The following is a 15,792-nucleotide window of genomic DNA, read 5'->3' as shown; positions in this document are numbered from 1 at the left end:
TCATCTGCTGCTTCTGCCCTTTCTGGCTCTCCCACAGCGGCATGCTGGCTGCTGTCCTCCTCATGTTAGCTATAGATATCTTTTTCTGACCCTCATTTGCTTTAGCTGCCACATCAGTGCTGGCTGAAGCATGGAAATACTGAAATAAATAATTTAAGTGGTAAGCTATCACACTGGTTGGACTTTTGGATATTCTCCTGGACACTTTATGGACTCTGTTTAGTTAAGCTCTGGTTCAGACTATGTCTGGATCTCAGTAAGCCCTGAGCGTCTGAGTTAAATAACTTTAGCAATATTTGATTGCAGGTCTAGTTATTAACAGTTAATAACAGAGTGCTAATCTCCTCAAACCATATCTGACCTGACTGCTTTGCTCCTTATTTGACACACTTGACTGTAGATTATTGAAGGTAATATGGTTATGGAGGTGAATTCTGTTTTAGTTTTTAATGCCCACCCACCCACTTTCTTTCTTTCTGGGCATAAACATGTTAATAACTTATTTGAGGAGTAAGAGCATTGTCAGACTTTGATGTACCAGTTTTGAACAAACTTTTTATGATGATGTCACCTGTCACTATGTGGAGAAAGACCAATAATAATCCTTCCTTCAGTGCTTGGTAATACATTCAGATTGTGTGCACTACAATGAAGGACTATTCACAGAAAGTCAATGTGTCAGTCTGTATTTGTGTATGTGTGTGAGAGCAGGTCAAGAAGAAGCTGAGCAAAATTGTTTCCTTGGATGCAGCTCAGCACTGGAATAAAACCGTACCCTTTTAAATAGTAAGGAGATCAAAAAATCAATACATGGCAGTCGAGGTTGCTGCCACAAATAATTTAGTGTATGGATAACACTGACCTGGTCGCCACATATATTTAGGCATTTGTTAATATACGTAGGCAGCCTGCACGAGTAAAAAGTGAAGCAAAACAGAGCTAAACACAAAGTCAATTTTAGACCCACCAGAGTCTAGATGTCAATATATGCTAATTTTGCTTAGTGCCTGCATCAAATGTAATACAATATAAATATCGGTTTTACAAATTGTTGATAGGATAATATTGTGTTTACAGCTTGCTGTGGTGCCCCTAACGGCCACACAGGTTTTAGTACCGCTTTAAGACATGATTTTGTTTTATATTACAATATAGATGCCTAATTAGAGTTGTAACCCTTAATTTGTTCTTCTTTTTACAGTGTCCAGGGACATGAAACTCAATCCACAGCAAGCTCCATTGTATGTAAGTATCACATAATCACACAACACTAGCAGCAAAGCTGTTGTTCCAGTTCACATAATTATTTTTTCTTTTAACGTTTCTGCATTCACGTGCTGTGTAGGTGTGGTGGTGAAGGCGCTCGATCTGTTGAAGCCGTTAAGCCGGGAAACCGTAATTCTTTATCAATATTTGTTTACATGGTTTGATGACCTCATATAATGCCTGGAATGTCAGTTCTTGATTTCCACCTCTCCACCTGATAACAGGTCTAATTAACAGGAACAACTGAAAACAGCTGCGTGGGTGTGCAGGACCAGATAGTAGAGAGCATACTGGACTGCATGCAAATGAACTAAATGTTTAATGTTTGCTGACTGGAAAATGGTCTATACTGTTTTTACTGTCCGCTTTTATGTCTGAGGTCATCATTTTGCATGTTGACACACTGATGATGAAAAAGAAAGAAAATAGACCCACATAACTGAGTAGGAAGTGAATGACAAGAAATATTACAAGACAGCATAAAACTAGTCTTCCAAACACATCTTTTTTTTAATCAATTTTTTAAATAACATTTAAGCACTGTGGCTTCAGTCAGAATAAAACCCGACCGGAAGTGTCTTCTTTGATCCATTCATTTTTGAAGAGATACACATCAGGAATACCCTAACCTAGTGTTGTGTAGCTTTGAAGTACATAGGTATCTTAACTACCTGTTATTATGTCAACGTTACAGAGATAAATAGATGAACATTCTCAAAGACAACAAGCTTTCCAAAGATTCCTTTGTTCATGATAAGTTGATCATAGCCATTCATAGTCATACTGTTTTTTTATTGACGAGGAGATACGAATGCCTTTAGGGTTGCATCAGGAAGAGCATCCAGCATAAAAAATTCAGCCAAATCAAACATGCAGAGCTCCCCGCTGTGGCGAGCCCTTGTGAGCAGCCGGAAGTAGGTTTTTATATATTCATCAATTCATTCATATTTTAACCGCATTGACGAATGTTTGGGATGTCAAGGCTGCAGGTTGAGTATGTTGCCCCTGATATCCTTTGCGTAGAGACTTTTTCCATTTGTGCCTACATAAAATAATAGCTCAAGGTGCTGTAGGCTAATCATTACAAAATTCTGTGCAGTTGTCTGCTGGAATAAAATAGCTGGCGAAAACATGTGGCGAGACACTGTTTCTAAATGACGGACATAGCCATTGTGATGCTCAGTGTCAGCATTTTGATCATTGCTATGTTGATTTTTGGAGCACGAAGTGAGCACGTTTGGACGTATTAAAACCATATTTGGGTACAAATGAACGAGCTGGACATTGGAGTCTGTTGGGAGTGACTCTTGAAGATGGTTTCAAGCGGCCACTACACAATGGCTTAACTTTTTAACCCTGAGGCTTGCTGCTTGCTTGAGTCTCTTGTCATTCTCAGTCCTTTGTCCCGTCCTTTGGAGCGAGGCACCTGTGTGTTTTGCTTTAGCGAAGTCACGTGAGGTAGATCAAGTAGATGAGATGTAGCTTGTTGCTGAGGTCGTCTCAGATTGCCGAACTGTGTGGCATATCATGTGGGTTATGTCAGCAGTTTTCTAGCTACTTTCATTGTCACTGCCTAAAGCTTGGCAACACAGCTGGTGTTCAACTTGTAAATGTAACGCTTTGCATTGTTGCTCATATTGCTGATCAGGCCATATGGCTTTTTCGACTCACTCCTCCTTTTAAGTTCAATCAATTTCATGATCCTTTTAGCTGCTATTGTTATTTTGGAGATGGTGAGTTTGCATAATGGTGTAAAAACAGATAACTTGGCTTTACTTAAAAAATAAAATAAAATAAATGAATAGCAATTCTGCAAACTTGCTTAAAAAAGAGTAGTCTTTATTTAAGGGAGGGAATTATAATCTTTATTTTGAGTGTGCATCGCTTAAGGAGGATAAGCCACATTTGCTTCATTTAGTATTTTAAAGTAAATTTAAACCCACTTTATACAACCTTGGTTTTACAGATAACTCAGTATCTGTAATTAAACTACAAAGCCTAATATAGATATGGTTACATGCACCACTTCAAACTGATTGGTACATGTGAGTGATATATGCAATCCCTTAATATTAAAATTTCCATTTATAGCTCATTTATAACTCTTAATTACTGACTTTTGAATTACGTCTTCCAGGTAGAGTTAAAATGTCTTTGAGTGCTACCGGGGTTTCTGCAGTATTTGATAAATATTTAATGAGGTTTGTGTTTTGAGGGGAGTTTCTGAGTTGATCTTAGTGGTTACACTGGTCTCCTATCACTGGCAGGTGTAGAAGGCACATAGGAAATGAGATAAGTGAGGGATGTGTGTGTTTGTGTATGTGTGTCTCTCTAAAGGCAATACTGGCTCACACATTAACCACCCAGACAACCTTATCTGTGATTTACACTCAAACTCCTCAGTGGAACCAGGCAGGCAGTCAGGCCTCATTAGACATCAGATTTTAGAAACTTATCACAGCAGTTCACAGTGAGATAGCTCATAGGGGTTAAGTAGTCAGCCTGTAATTGTATCGTAAAAAAAAAAAAAGATATAGTTCATGGGCTCTACCTTCTAGATGAAATGGCAGCCCCAGTCTATAAGTGTAGAACTAAATCTAGAAGCTACATATTCTGAGAAGAACAGAGGTCAAGGCCTTGATATTCTTGCAATATTACTTTGTCCTCAGAAGGATTCTTAATGAGCATGCTATGGGTAAAGAAATTGAGTAAGGGCTGATTTTATTTTAGCGAGCGCTGGGAGAGGGTTACATGATTTGTTAGGCAGGGGATTAGTTGTGGGTGTTCTTAACAAAATGAGTTTTCTTTCCATAACAGCGAGACTCTGTTGTTCTAGCTGTGAGTAAACATGCTATTTACATTCTTGGCATTTAGCAGACAATGTTTCCAGAGCGGCTTACAATTAAATAAGCAGGTAGGGGTTCAGTGGTTAACACAGCATGCGTGACTGTGGGCATGGTACCAGTTACATGGGCTGAACCTGTGAACTGACTGCTTGGTTATTGTCTCCAGGTTAAAGCTTTTCTGGATAACTACAATTATACTATTTTTTTTTTAATGGCATCCAGAGCCTTTAAATGAATTGCAGCCAACATTCGATAGCTGGCATATTGACATGGCATGTATCAATACAGCCAAAATGGTTACGAGACGTACACACACTGTCATGAAGTATGTCGGACTGTTTTATGTACTGGCTTTCATGTTTAGTCATGAGAAAAAGGAACGTTTTCACTCTATGAAGTAGGAATTAAGAGGGTAAGTAGTAGCCAGGTGCTGCTAATCAGCACGTGATTAACTAACCATCTGCAAGAATGACCATCTCTGTAAAAACAGACGCTTTAGCCGTTTGCCAATCTCTGAACATTCAGACATGTTTTAACACAGCGGGACAATCTTTCCAGACTGGACATCTCAGGAAATTCACCAGAAGTTGAGACTGTGTAATGCTCAGAAAAACTGCACATAAGCCAGTTTGTGACATTGTAGTTACAAACAGAATGAGCAATTGTATGAAAGGGTTACCTGAAGAACGCCTCTTTTTTCTGAAACAAATATGGCAGCATGGCTTAGGTGTGCAAACTTGCAAGATGTTTGCCAATTTGGAGATGTTTGTCCATAATACACAGTGCCAACCAAACCAAACACAGCATATCAGCGCTTCATACCAGTTGTTAATTGCAGTGGTTGATGGTTGATAACTCGGGCTTTTTTGCAGTCTAAGGACCTGAGCACTTTGCAGTCATGGAGTGAGCTGTGAATTCTTCTATGTACCAAAGTATTCTAGTCAAATGTGAGGCCAGCTGTCAGACAGCTATAGCTTGGCTGAAAATGATCCCAAACACAGTAGCAAATTTACAACAGAATAGCTGAAAAAGAAAAGTGTTGCAATCGCCCAGTCGGGCTGAAATGTTGTTGTGGGACGTTAAGGTATGCATAAAGCTAAGCTGTAAAGAAGAGCCGGTCAACATTTCCCCACAAAGATACGAGAGCCTAATAAAATGATACAGGAACTGATAACTTCAAGTTATAAAGGGAGTTCTGTAAGCTGTCCTGTGAGTACTTAGTTTTCAAAGCAATAAAGAGACCGCCATAGTGATTTCTTGATTATTAGCATAATAAAGACAAAATTGACTTTGAAATGATAAAGCTACACATGCTGGGAGATTACAGATTGATAGCTAACAGCCAGTGTTGTATTGCTCTTGGCTGCTACTGTGGGCTGTGGGTCATACATACATACACATTTACTTTGCACTGTTATGTGCATGCTGCTAAATTCAATACCATTTGACACAGTACACAAGTTAGTATCATGAATGACATTAACTGATGAAGTTATCTGGTTTAGCTTTTGTGACCTATTTGTTACATTGCCTGTATCTATATCAAGCAATAAAGCAACCTCAGGGTTGGACATTTCAGGCAAAAATACTTTCTGATTTTCACTGTTGGCAGTATAGTATTAGGATTATTGCCCAAAGATTGTCCCCCAGAGCAGACTGCTCTAAAATCAGTGTGACATGTTAGCTTCACCTGGAGTAGCCTGCGTGATATTTCACATTTTTGTTCTTATTTAAAGGAGTCCCACACAAAACAGCTTGTGTGTTTGTGGGCAAACAGCTTATAGGTTTATTTTTGTTAATGTTTTAATAGCACATTAAACCAGACTACAGTAAAAATAAGTTGGGGGGGGTCTTTTAGATTAGAATTAAAATAGCTGCATAAACTATTCGATTTTTTTTGTATAAATTAATATCCCAAAAATCCCGTCCCTTGCTGCGTGAATGTGGCAATGGTTTGTTTGTAACATTTGTAATAACGTAAACAGTCAGTCAGTCAGTCAGTCACAGGACTTCCTTACGCCTTAATCATGCTGGTATTTTGCTCCACGAATTTCTGGCTAAAAGTAGTTTTGCCCCAGTTTTACTGACATTAATATTTGGCCATAAGGGTTTCATTTGATACAACTAGGTTTATTATACATTATCCTAGCTAACATTAGCTTACTTGCTAACTCTGATGATCTGCTAGTTACACAGTTTGTGAAGCTCTAATTTTTTAGATTATGCTGCAGTCAGTTCACATATTGGCAATATAAACATTTCATTGCATGAAGAATGCTGCTTGGTGCATGTTTACCTCCTGAAGGGACAAGGGATGCTCTGTATGTCAGCAGACTTGTAAGTTGTGGGTTGCTTAATTTGCTCTGCCAATGTTTCATGTTAGTGTGTAAACAGGGGCCTGTTTTGCGCCGTAAATTGGCTTTGAAATTGTATGTTGGGAACAAAAGCAGCAAAGGGTAAACCATGCAAAAGGTTGCAATATATGGCTTCCAAAAGAAGGGTCTCATGTTGAGTTGGCTTTAGTTGCTTGTAAAAATAAAAATGGCTTAATGCCACGAAGGATGAATCACAATGCCAAGCAATTACACCCATAAACTTTGAGGCTAACTTTTTAATGAATATCATTAAAAGATGTTTTTTTGTTGTTGTTTTTTTTTTTTTTAAATGTGCTGTTATCGCAGATTTCATGTGACAGAGTGGACAAAAAGATACAAATGAAGATCTATTGGATTTAAGTAACAAGTGACAATTAGTTTGGGTGGTGAAGTGAAGGATAGAGCTGCCTGTAGTAAGGAACAAAGCCTGAGTTAAGTGAACAATCACTAAAATTTCAATATAAGTTTAAAAATAATTATCAGTGTGAAGTCGTAACAGTATATGCAAATGCTTAAAACCAAGCCTCACCTTACCTGGACAGATGAAACCAGCGCTGCAGCAGGATGTGTGGAAAAGGCTACACGCATATGCATATTTAAAAAGAGGGGGTTGGGTTCATAGTCTCCAGCTGTGCTTTTGATGCTGCTTAAAAGCTGCCTGTTCCCTATTGAAGCTCCACGATTAGCAGGTCAATACCCCAGCAGGTCACTTAGTTAAGTACTTATAACCAGCAGAGAGCACAGTCATACAGTGTGGCTGAAAGACATCCATTTGAGCACCGCTTTAAAACCACAGGTTTGTTTTTCTATATTAAGCTGGAGAGTCACTGCAATATTTCCTTTTTCCCATTTTAATTACTGTTGTTTTGAAAACTTAATGTCAGCAGGGTTAGTTTTATTGTGGGGCTTCTGTGTGCTCGTTTGCCTATTTTCCTCCCTTCTCCAGCAGATGTTTCACATCTCTGGCTTTTCACCTTCACCTTCACTCCCACCTCCTGCTGACATATTTGAAGGACTGGAACTGATCAGATCTGGTTGATCTGATCATTCAGATCTATGCTGTAATTTTCTTCTGTTTAAATAATTGAATTTCAAACACCAAGATTGAATATTCTAAGATTTGTGTTATTAATTTTGTCCCCTTTAAAGTGTTTTTCTTTGTTAGGAAATTATCAATCGCTTATAATGTTATTTACAAAGGTGGGTATTAACTTTGGTGGAATAAGGAGATTTTGGTGGGCTGCTTTAAGAAATCTGAGCACCTATTGTGTCAAAAAGCAGCAGAGTGGTATTCAGACTGAGGTAATTTCCCACTCGCCTCCAGCGATGGAGAGAAAACCATTTCTCCATTTGCTTCTCTTTTGTTCGTTGTGAAAATGTGGAACTTATTTCACACTAATACGTTTTCATTTTCACGTGGAGTACAAACTCACAAATCCTCTGAGGTACCAATCCTTTCAATAGCACCAAGCCCTAATTTCCAATCTGGGCTCAGGATAAGAGATGAGTTTTTAATGGAGAAAATGTCATGCCTGCTGGCTTCCTCCCATCTACTACTCATTTACTTCAGTGGCTCTGCTTTTTAAAACTGATACTGGCTGTGCATAGAAAAGCCTACACCCTTTACATTGTGCGCAGTCCTGGTTGTCTGAAGGTTACTGAAGGCTTTTTTTTCTGGCTGTATGGCCTCTGGGCTATGTGGTTGTCTTTGAGCACATTTTGCCCCCTCACATTGTTAAGCATCAGTAGTGGTTTGCCAAACAGAGACCTTGCAATGTTGGGGTTGCTGGTTTGCCTCGCTGCTGTCCACCTGCTGATATCCGCCTGCGAGGAACATGGCCCGGAGGCTCCCATTTTATAAGAGAAGGAGGAGACACCTTTAACCCCGTTGAGCTCAGATCGTCACGACAGACTGCTCACGTTGGACGAGGCCAGTAAAAAGACTGCAACGGTGGCCAGATTAAGTGGGTTGAAATGTCCCATTATCCCTCCTCCATGTCAAGAAGCTGCAGTCCTACAGTGGAAAGCAGCTAATTCTGAACAATATCCCTATTTTTTGTTACTATTTCTCCTCCTCAGTGTCCTCAGATGACACCTTGATGCTCTGTCACAAATCAGCCAATTGTCAATTGTCACTAAAACTGTACTTTTTTTAGTTGTTGTTGTGATGATTATTATTGTATTAGATTTCTAAGCTGAATGTGCTTCTTTGTCTTGTTGTGCTGTTCTCTGATGGTGACTGTGCTCACACTGTTTTGCAGAAGTCCAGCTGCTCCTCCATGTTGTCTGCTTGTTTCTTTGTTAATGATGTGGTGTGTAACATTTCATCAGCAATTAAACATTACCATATTTAATTTGAGGCGTTAATGTAATTGCTGTAAACAACTGCGGTGCTACGAAGATCAGGAGTCTCCGCACGCACTATTATTCACTCTTAAAATCTGGTATCCACTTGTCCAGAGTCTAGTTCACACCTGGTACTGCAGCCAATAAATGCATCTAAAGTGACAAACAGTGATTGAGTTACACTGACTTGATGGTGTTAGATTGGTATCTATGGCTAAGCAGATGAAACAAGACATGTAGGCCACTGAGAAGAGGGCTGAGTTAGACTGCAGGCATCTGCAGGTGGTTGTATAAGTTACATCCAAATGCATCTTTATTTGCATTTGGATGTATTTAGAAGAGTTAAAGTTTTAGCATGAAAATAGTCAGTGTTCCTCTTAATTAAGCACTGATGGAAAATTTGCTTGTTTTGCTGCACTCGGCAGAGCTGATTCCTGATATGTGAGCTTAGCTGCATGTGTTCAACATTTCAACAGCTTACAGATCAGATCTAATAGTAACAAAAATATTAAATATATATCTTCTTTTTTATTTTTAAGAAGGAAATGATGAATCAAAAAAGTTAGATTTACGACAGTTATTTACTCCATGTCAGCGTGATTAAATGATATGTGCCCATTTCATGTTATAAACATGTCTTTTCTTTTTGTCTCTTTCTGTTTTTCCTTTTCCCTCCTAACGTTCTGTCTGCATGCCTCTGCAGGGTCATTGTGTTATCACAGTACAGCTCAGTGATGACGAGCTGGCTGGTAGTGAGGAGGGCGTGGACTACTTCCTGCTGTTCGCTGGCAGTACACAGAGGCACCTGACCAGCACCCTGAGGAGCAGTCATGACACCTTGCAGGCTTTGTGTCCCGGTAAGCCATCGTACCCACAATGCCTTGCAGCTTACTAGCACCCAAAGGATGGCAGCTCCACCTACAGCATTCAATATTTGTTAGAGACTGTGTTTGCAGACACTTTTAAATAAGATTAGCCTGGATTATTAACAACTAAAGCTGATGCTCTATGAAAGTGCACCAGCTGTTTTATTTAGGAATGTTTTGTTAGTATCTTGTTGGGCCGCCTCATGCCTTAAGAACTGCTGACGTAAATTCATCAAGATGTTACGTCTGTGTCAGCAAATGGAGATTTTGGCTCACACTGGCATGACAGCATCACATAGTTACATCCGCGATACATTCCACCACATCCACACCACAAGTGCTCTGTTAGATTGAGATCTTGTGCCTGTGGAAACTATTTAAGTATGGTGAACTCATTGTCGTGTTCAGGGAACCAGTTGGAGCTGAGTTGATTTGAGCTTTCTGGCAGAACATCTTATCCTGCTGAAAAGAGCCTTCAGAAAAAGGTGTATGTTGTGGTCATAAAGGGATGGACAGCAACAAAACATGGGTAGGCTGTGGTGTTTGATGCTCAGCTGTTACTAAAGAGCCCTGAGTCTGCCAAGAAGAGCCCGAATCATTGATAAAAGGGAGGATGTTTGCTTTTGTTATGTTTACACCAATTCTGACCAGTTTCTTAACTGACAGGACTGGCACCCAGTTTGGCTCTCTGCTGCTATAGCCCATCTGCTTCAAGGTTTAATGCGTTTCACATGCAGCGATGCTCTTTTGCCCAGAGAACTGCTGCTCGCTTTATATTTTACTTACCATTCTATATAAACCCTAGAGATGGTTTTGTGGGAAAATCCTAGTAGATCAACAGTTTCTGAAATAATCAGACCAGCCCATTTTGAACAACCATGTTCAAAATCACCTAAATCACCTTTCTGACACTCAGTTTGAACTTCAGCAGGTTGTCTTGACCATGTCTACATGCATAAATGCACTGAGTTGCATTTCCTCATGATTGACTAAGTAAATATTTGCATTAAGAAGCAACTGAACTTGTCTATCTAACAAAGTAAGTGTATTTTATCCCCTTACTTGTCACTTTACTTTAGCAGCTGTCCACTTTATTGTAATTCAGTACAGTATCAGCATTTACATACATGAAAGAGCACCCCCAGTAATTTGACCTCATTTCTAAACCTTTATAGCCATCATAAAAGTCGACTTTATGGCAGATCACTTGTATTGTATTTGAGTCAAAACATAGTAGCAGTGCTCCAGAAGAACTGAGGAAAAGTTTGAACATTATCTTAAAAGGTGGTTTTAAATTCTTCTGTATTCATCATGTGCTGCATCCCAAATTAATATTAAAAGAGGTGTTAAACCAGGAAGGAGAAAAAAAAGATTAATCATCTGCTACCGCTGTCTTCATTTTAAACTAATGTTTTGTTTTGGAGAAAGAGGAATCACTTCACTTTCTAGAGTCTATCCCATTTATCACTCCTCTTGGAGCTTTTCCCACTTCTACTTGCAAAATGGAACATATTTGGTCTGAATTGTTTTTCTGTGGTTTTTCTTGGAAAATAAACAAGAATCAACAGGAAACCTTGATAGCAAAGGTCAGAGATCTCTGCACACACAAAGTAGGTAGTCAAAACTGCAATGCAGCTGTGACCCTGTGACCAGAGTTCATGTTAATTGAATATTTTCAGTCACTGACTGATCAGAGCATAAGAGGAATCAGCTATGACATTAAGTTATTCCAGACCGTTTGGGCTTTCGAAGAATAAATATTACATTATAAAAATCTCGAGCTCTTAGGGAACATCAGAGCTTACTGGAGGTCACATGTTCTGGATGTGGTAACAAGGGTTTATGCTACCAAAATGTTCATGTAATAAAATCTGGTCTTATGATATAAGAAATGTCACTGACGTCATTGCTTCCTTCAATGGTCCACGTTCCACAGAGGAAAATAAAAGTGGCAGGATTATAAACTGTGTTTATCTTGGTACGAGTTCCACTAAATTAATGCTTAAAGTTGAGAGGGAGTTGGTGTCACTTTACCAGCATATTAGCTTTGCTTCAATGCTTTCTCCATCAGGCCCTTCTGGGCTCTAAAGGGATCAACTAGGTCGCGGGATAGAGTTCCCAGGGGACCTGGGAAAATGACTGCAAACTCACTGAATCACTGCTTTGGATTAAGATATCTCTGATTCAAATAATATTTATCAAGCTGATTAGTAGCCTTCTGACTGCGTTGGTAGCGACAAATTATAAAATATATGGATCTGTTGTTACAGAAAGTTTTCTCCCAGAACGAAGGGTATTGCAGACGTGCAAATGTGGCTGATCTTGTTGTAGAGCACACAGTGACGTGGAGTAGATTCCAGAAATTATATGTGAATTCATGCAATGCTTAATAACTACAAGTGGGAAATCAGTTTTGAAACTGGCTGTGTGTGTTGACATCTTGTTGGGAGTGGACAGATGGACCATGGCAGTGTTCCCTGACTTTCTCTTTGTTTTCTTCTTTTAGACAAAACTGAAAAAATGAGCAACTTTTCAATCTTATTTTGCCAAATTAACACATTTTAAAAAGCAATTGCTACAGTAACACAGAGGATGTCAAAACTGGGGCGGCACAGCAAGGTGAAAAATATAAAGTGAAATGAACTTGAATTAATATGATGTCTTGTTTTTTAGGGAAAATATGTAGGCTTTTTTTTTTTTTCCAAAAAAGTATGTCTGTGCAGTTGCACTGATAACATGTACCCACGTTTAGGAGAAATTAACAGTGAATCTTTTTTTCATTGTAAGTAACCGATGAAAAGTGAGGTGTGCGTTGTGTGTACTTTTTCCTGTTTCTGAAGTGGGCCGTGCCAAAAAAGAGCCACCGCAATAATATATCAAGTTGTCCTCAACTCAAGTAACTTTGTTTTATGGCTTTCTACTCTGCTCGACTATACACTGTGGGGCAAAAGGAGCACACCGTGTACACTTTACACATGGTGAAATCCAGAGCAGAGGAAGGAAGAGAAACTAGTTGGACTGTAAATGATACCAAAACGTAGTAGATTAAAAATGTTATATTTTTAAATTGATTTGACGGGCACTCTTCTCACCAGCTGAGGTAGGCTCCAGTTCCCTGTGACCCAGATTTGAATAAGTGGTTAAGAAAATGAACAAATGCATTAATGGATAAATTGATTTCTACTTAATATATTTCTCTATGGTTTCTTGGGGAGGAAAGTGGGTTCAGAGAGTGAGGTTGAGTTCCCATGTCGGGGACAGGCACTGCCCCACTCCCTAGCAATAGTTATGAAACCACTGTGGACATTAGTGTGCTTTGTTCAGTCTTTGCGATGTGACTTGTGAGTAAATGGCTGTTAGTCAGAAGAATTTAACACATGTTCCATTAAGTGAAATAATATTGTGAATTTATTTGTATTAATTAGGATTTAAATCAGCATTGCAGCTCTGCACTCGTTTGTAGCTCATTACTGTGACAAAATTAGTTCACCATTTCATCCAAGTAGTGCTTCTAAAATGAGAAAAAATTCAATTAATGGAGTTATTAAATTGAATAAAGATACTTTTTTTAAAAGTTAAATTTAAGCTTGATTTCCTCTTATTAGAGCAGATTGAATTAAAGCAATATTTTGATTTATCTAAGAACAGTACAGGTGTTACTAATAACATTAACACCTGACTTGTTAATAATTTTTCTTTAATTGTTCTGAGCCAGCATGGACTGTTGGTAATGTGAAATTGAGCTTACAGCACATATTATGTTGGGATCGCCGCGTCATCACTTTCTGCGCCCTGTTTAACGCTCCATCATATTTGACCCATTTAACCATAGACTATATGTAAAAGATGAATGCTGCTAACCAGTGTCACCCAATATCCACATCCACAACATTAGTGTTTTAGATGGTGCCATCTCAAGCCTTGATTATATTTTCGGCATCCACAAACCCACTAGGGTCTACTAGGGTCTGAGTGATGTACAGTGGTGTGGACGTAGTTATGCTTGACTGTTTTTTCTTTTTGTGACTACGTGGACTCGTTCATAGGGAATTTACATTATAATGTGCCAACTACACCCCAGGCAGGAGACTTCAAGTAGGCATCACAGAAGTATAACGGGTGTCCCTGTCTGCAGCAGTATAATCCGGGCTTTAATTTTTTGGATGTCAACTGTGCCAATCTAAGTTATCAGCTAACTGCAACCATAAATTCCACAAGTGCATAGCAAAGATGAAGATAATTGGCAATTAATACTAAGTAACATTAAAAAAAACCCCAACAACTTTCATTCATCAAAAATTTAAATACAATCTTCTTATACCATTTTATGTTAATATTACATTGAATCAAAAATAGTGAGGTAAGGCTTACTGTTGCAAATAACTGCAGCTGCCTGTGACAGCACACCTGTAAATGAGTTTGTATTAGGGCTGTTCGATATCCGGTCATTAAGTGATGACGTGACGAATCCTACTTCCGGGCCTAAAGTAGTCTGCGTTTAATATGGCTTTTGTGTTGTTAACATGTTTAATGTTATGTATTTTCTTCTATTTAATCTCAAAAAATTTTGCGTAGAAATATCGTTTATGCATTTTGTACCTCATGCAGTGAATCTATTTTAAACCTGCGACATGAACTGTGCAAGTAGCCAATATTGTTGCGATGATTTGTGATAGTTGTGTGGGCTGCATCAACAGAAATATATATACTCTGTAACTGAAGTAACTAAAGTTAATTTCCGCAAGATTGGCATCTGAGGACATCTTAGACCCTACAGTTAGCTGGCATTGTACATCAATAAAGTATAAATAATTAGTTCAAGCAACTAGTGTTTTAGCTAGAGCAATAATTTGTTATTGTTTAGTTGAAATATTGTTGTATTGTTATTATTTAAGCTCATATGACTTGAGTTTATAGCAAGGTCAGTCATCTATAGCCGAAATGGGTTAATCCTAACAAAGAAACGTTTAATCTCATACACTGAAAATACACAATAAAATCTATTTGTCGTTGTGAAAATAGTACACACTATGGTACTGTCCTCCACAGGTCAGTTCTCTGTAATCCCCTCTTTCTCTCTTCTCACCCTTGCTTTTTGTTTCTCTTGTAGCTCATGACTGCTGCGAAGTGGTGCTGGTCACCTTGTGCTCAGTCACCCGAGGTGTCCCCGAGGAGCCACAATCCCATCTGGTTCACGTGGCGCCATTGGCCGAGCATCGATTCAGCTTTGTTCAGGATTTGGCGTTTGACATGGCCCAGTTCCTGGTGAGCAGAAAGACGAGTCATTTCTATTCCTACTGTATGTCATCAGTTGAATAATAGAAATACTGAAGCTTGTCACAGGGCTGGAAAACAAAATTGGTTACCACTGGTTACAAGTAATACAGCTCTGTGTACAAAGTGACAGTTAAACAAAAGATTGCCTTGTTATTGTTTCTTTCCTGACAAGGCCTAATGTCTGACAGTTCTTGGCGCTCAATTAATGAATTCTTTTCAGCATAGTTTATCATCCCATAGAAATTTTATGAGTTTGCTTTTCTGAGGAGGAGGACAATATAAAATAATTTTCTTGGGCACTCAAACTTAATGGAACATGTTCCAATTTATAAATCCGTACATGATTTTTTTTTTTTTTGTCAAAACAGTGCATCCCCAAATCGAGCTTAGCGCTGATACACTCATGTGGATGTTTCTTCCTACATTTACATATTTCATTATTCAAAAGGCATTTGGTTAATGCTTTCATGCTGAGCGCTTTAAAATGAGTGCTCCCATTACTCTACGGCTCACTTCAACCTCTATGAAACTCGACTCATCTCTGTAATCACCCTCCACACAGGTGAGCACTGTGGGCCGGGCTGATGGCCTCGATGGGGCGCTGCTGCTGGATGAGTGTCAGATTCCTCTGCAGGAGTGTGAGCGTCTGGATGAGAGTTTGGCACTGGCCCTACACCACCTCAAACTGCCTACAGGATGGAATTTACTGGGGAACAAACGATCCAACAGCACTGGTGAGTCTGGAGGGCAGTGGACTCTTTGAAACAGGCAGAATGTCTCTGCACTGATGCAGGAACATACTGACAAATTATGGTT

General features: G+C 39.1%; 1 protein-coding gene across 5 annotated transcripts in view; it reads left to right on the top strand.

The window, feature by feature from the left end:
- Positions 1-15,792, top strand: part of akap13a (A-kinase anchoring protein 13a) — a 120,770-nt gene that overhangs the window by 19,229 nt on the left and 85,749 nt on the right. For all 5 annotated transcript variants that reach the window (XM_084928366.1, XM_084928375.1, XM_084928359.1 and 2 more), the window contains exons 2-5: positions 1,202-1,245; positions 9,537-9,690; positions 14,810-14,964; positions 15,539-15,710. In XM_084928366.1, the coding sequence (XP_084784492.1) occupies positions 1,213-1,245; positions 9,537-9,690; positions 14,810-14,964; positions 15,539-15,710 (514 nt within the window). In that variant the 5' untranslated portion in view covers positions 1,202-1,212. The remainder of the gene's footprint in view (positions 1-1,201; positions 1,246-9,536; positions 9,691-14,809; positions 14,965-15,538; positions 15,711-15,792) is intronic.

Source organism: Perissodus microlepis, chromosome 1, assembly GCF_051167445.1.
Source record: "Perissodus microlepis isolate ML-2025 ecotype Zambia chromosome 1, ASM5116744v1, whole genome shotgun sequence".
Classification (NCBI taxonomy): domain Eukaryota; kingdom Metazoa; phylum Chordata; class Actinopteri; order Cichliformes; family Cichlidae; genus Perissodus; species Perissodus microlepis.
Note: the sequence above shows the minus strand (reverse complement) of the source record. Positions and strands in the feature narration are given on the sequence as shown.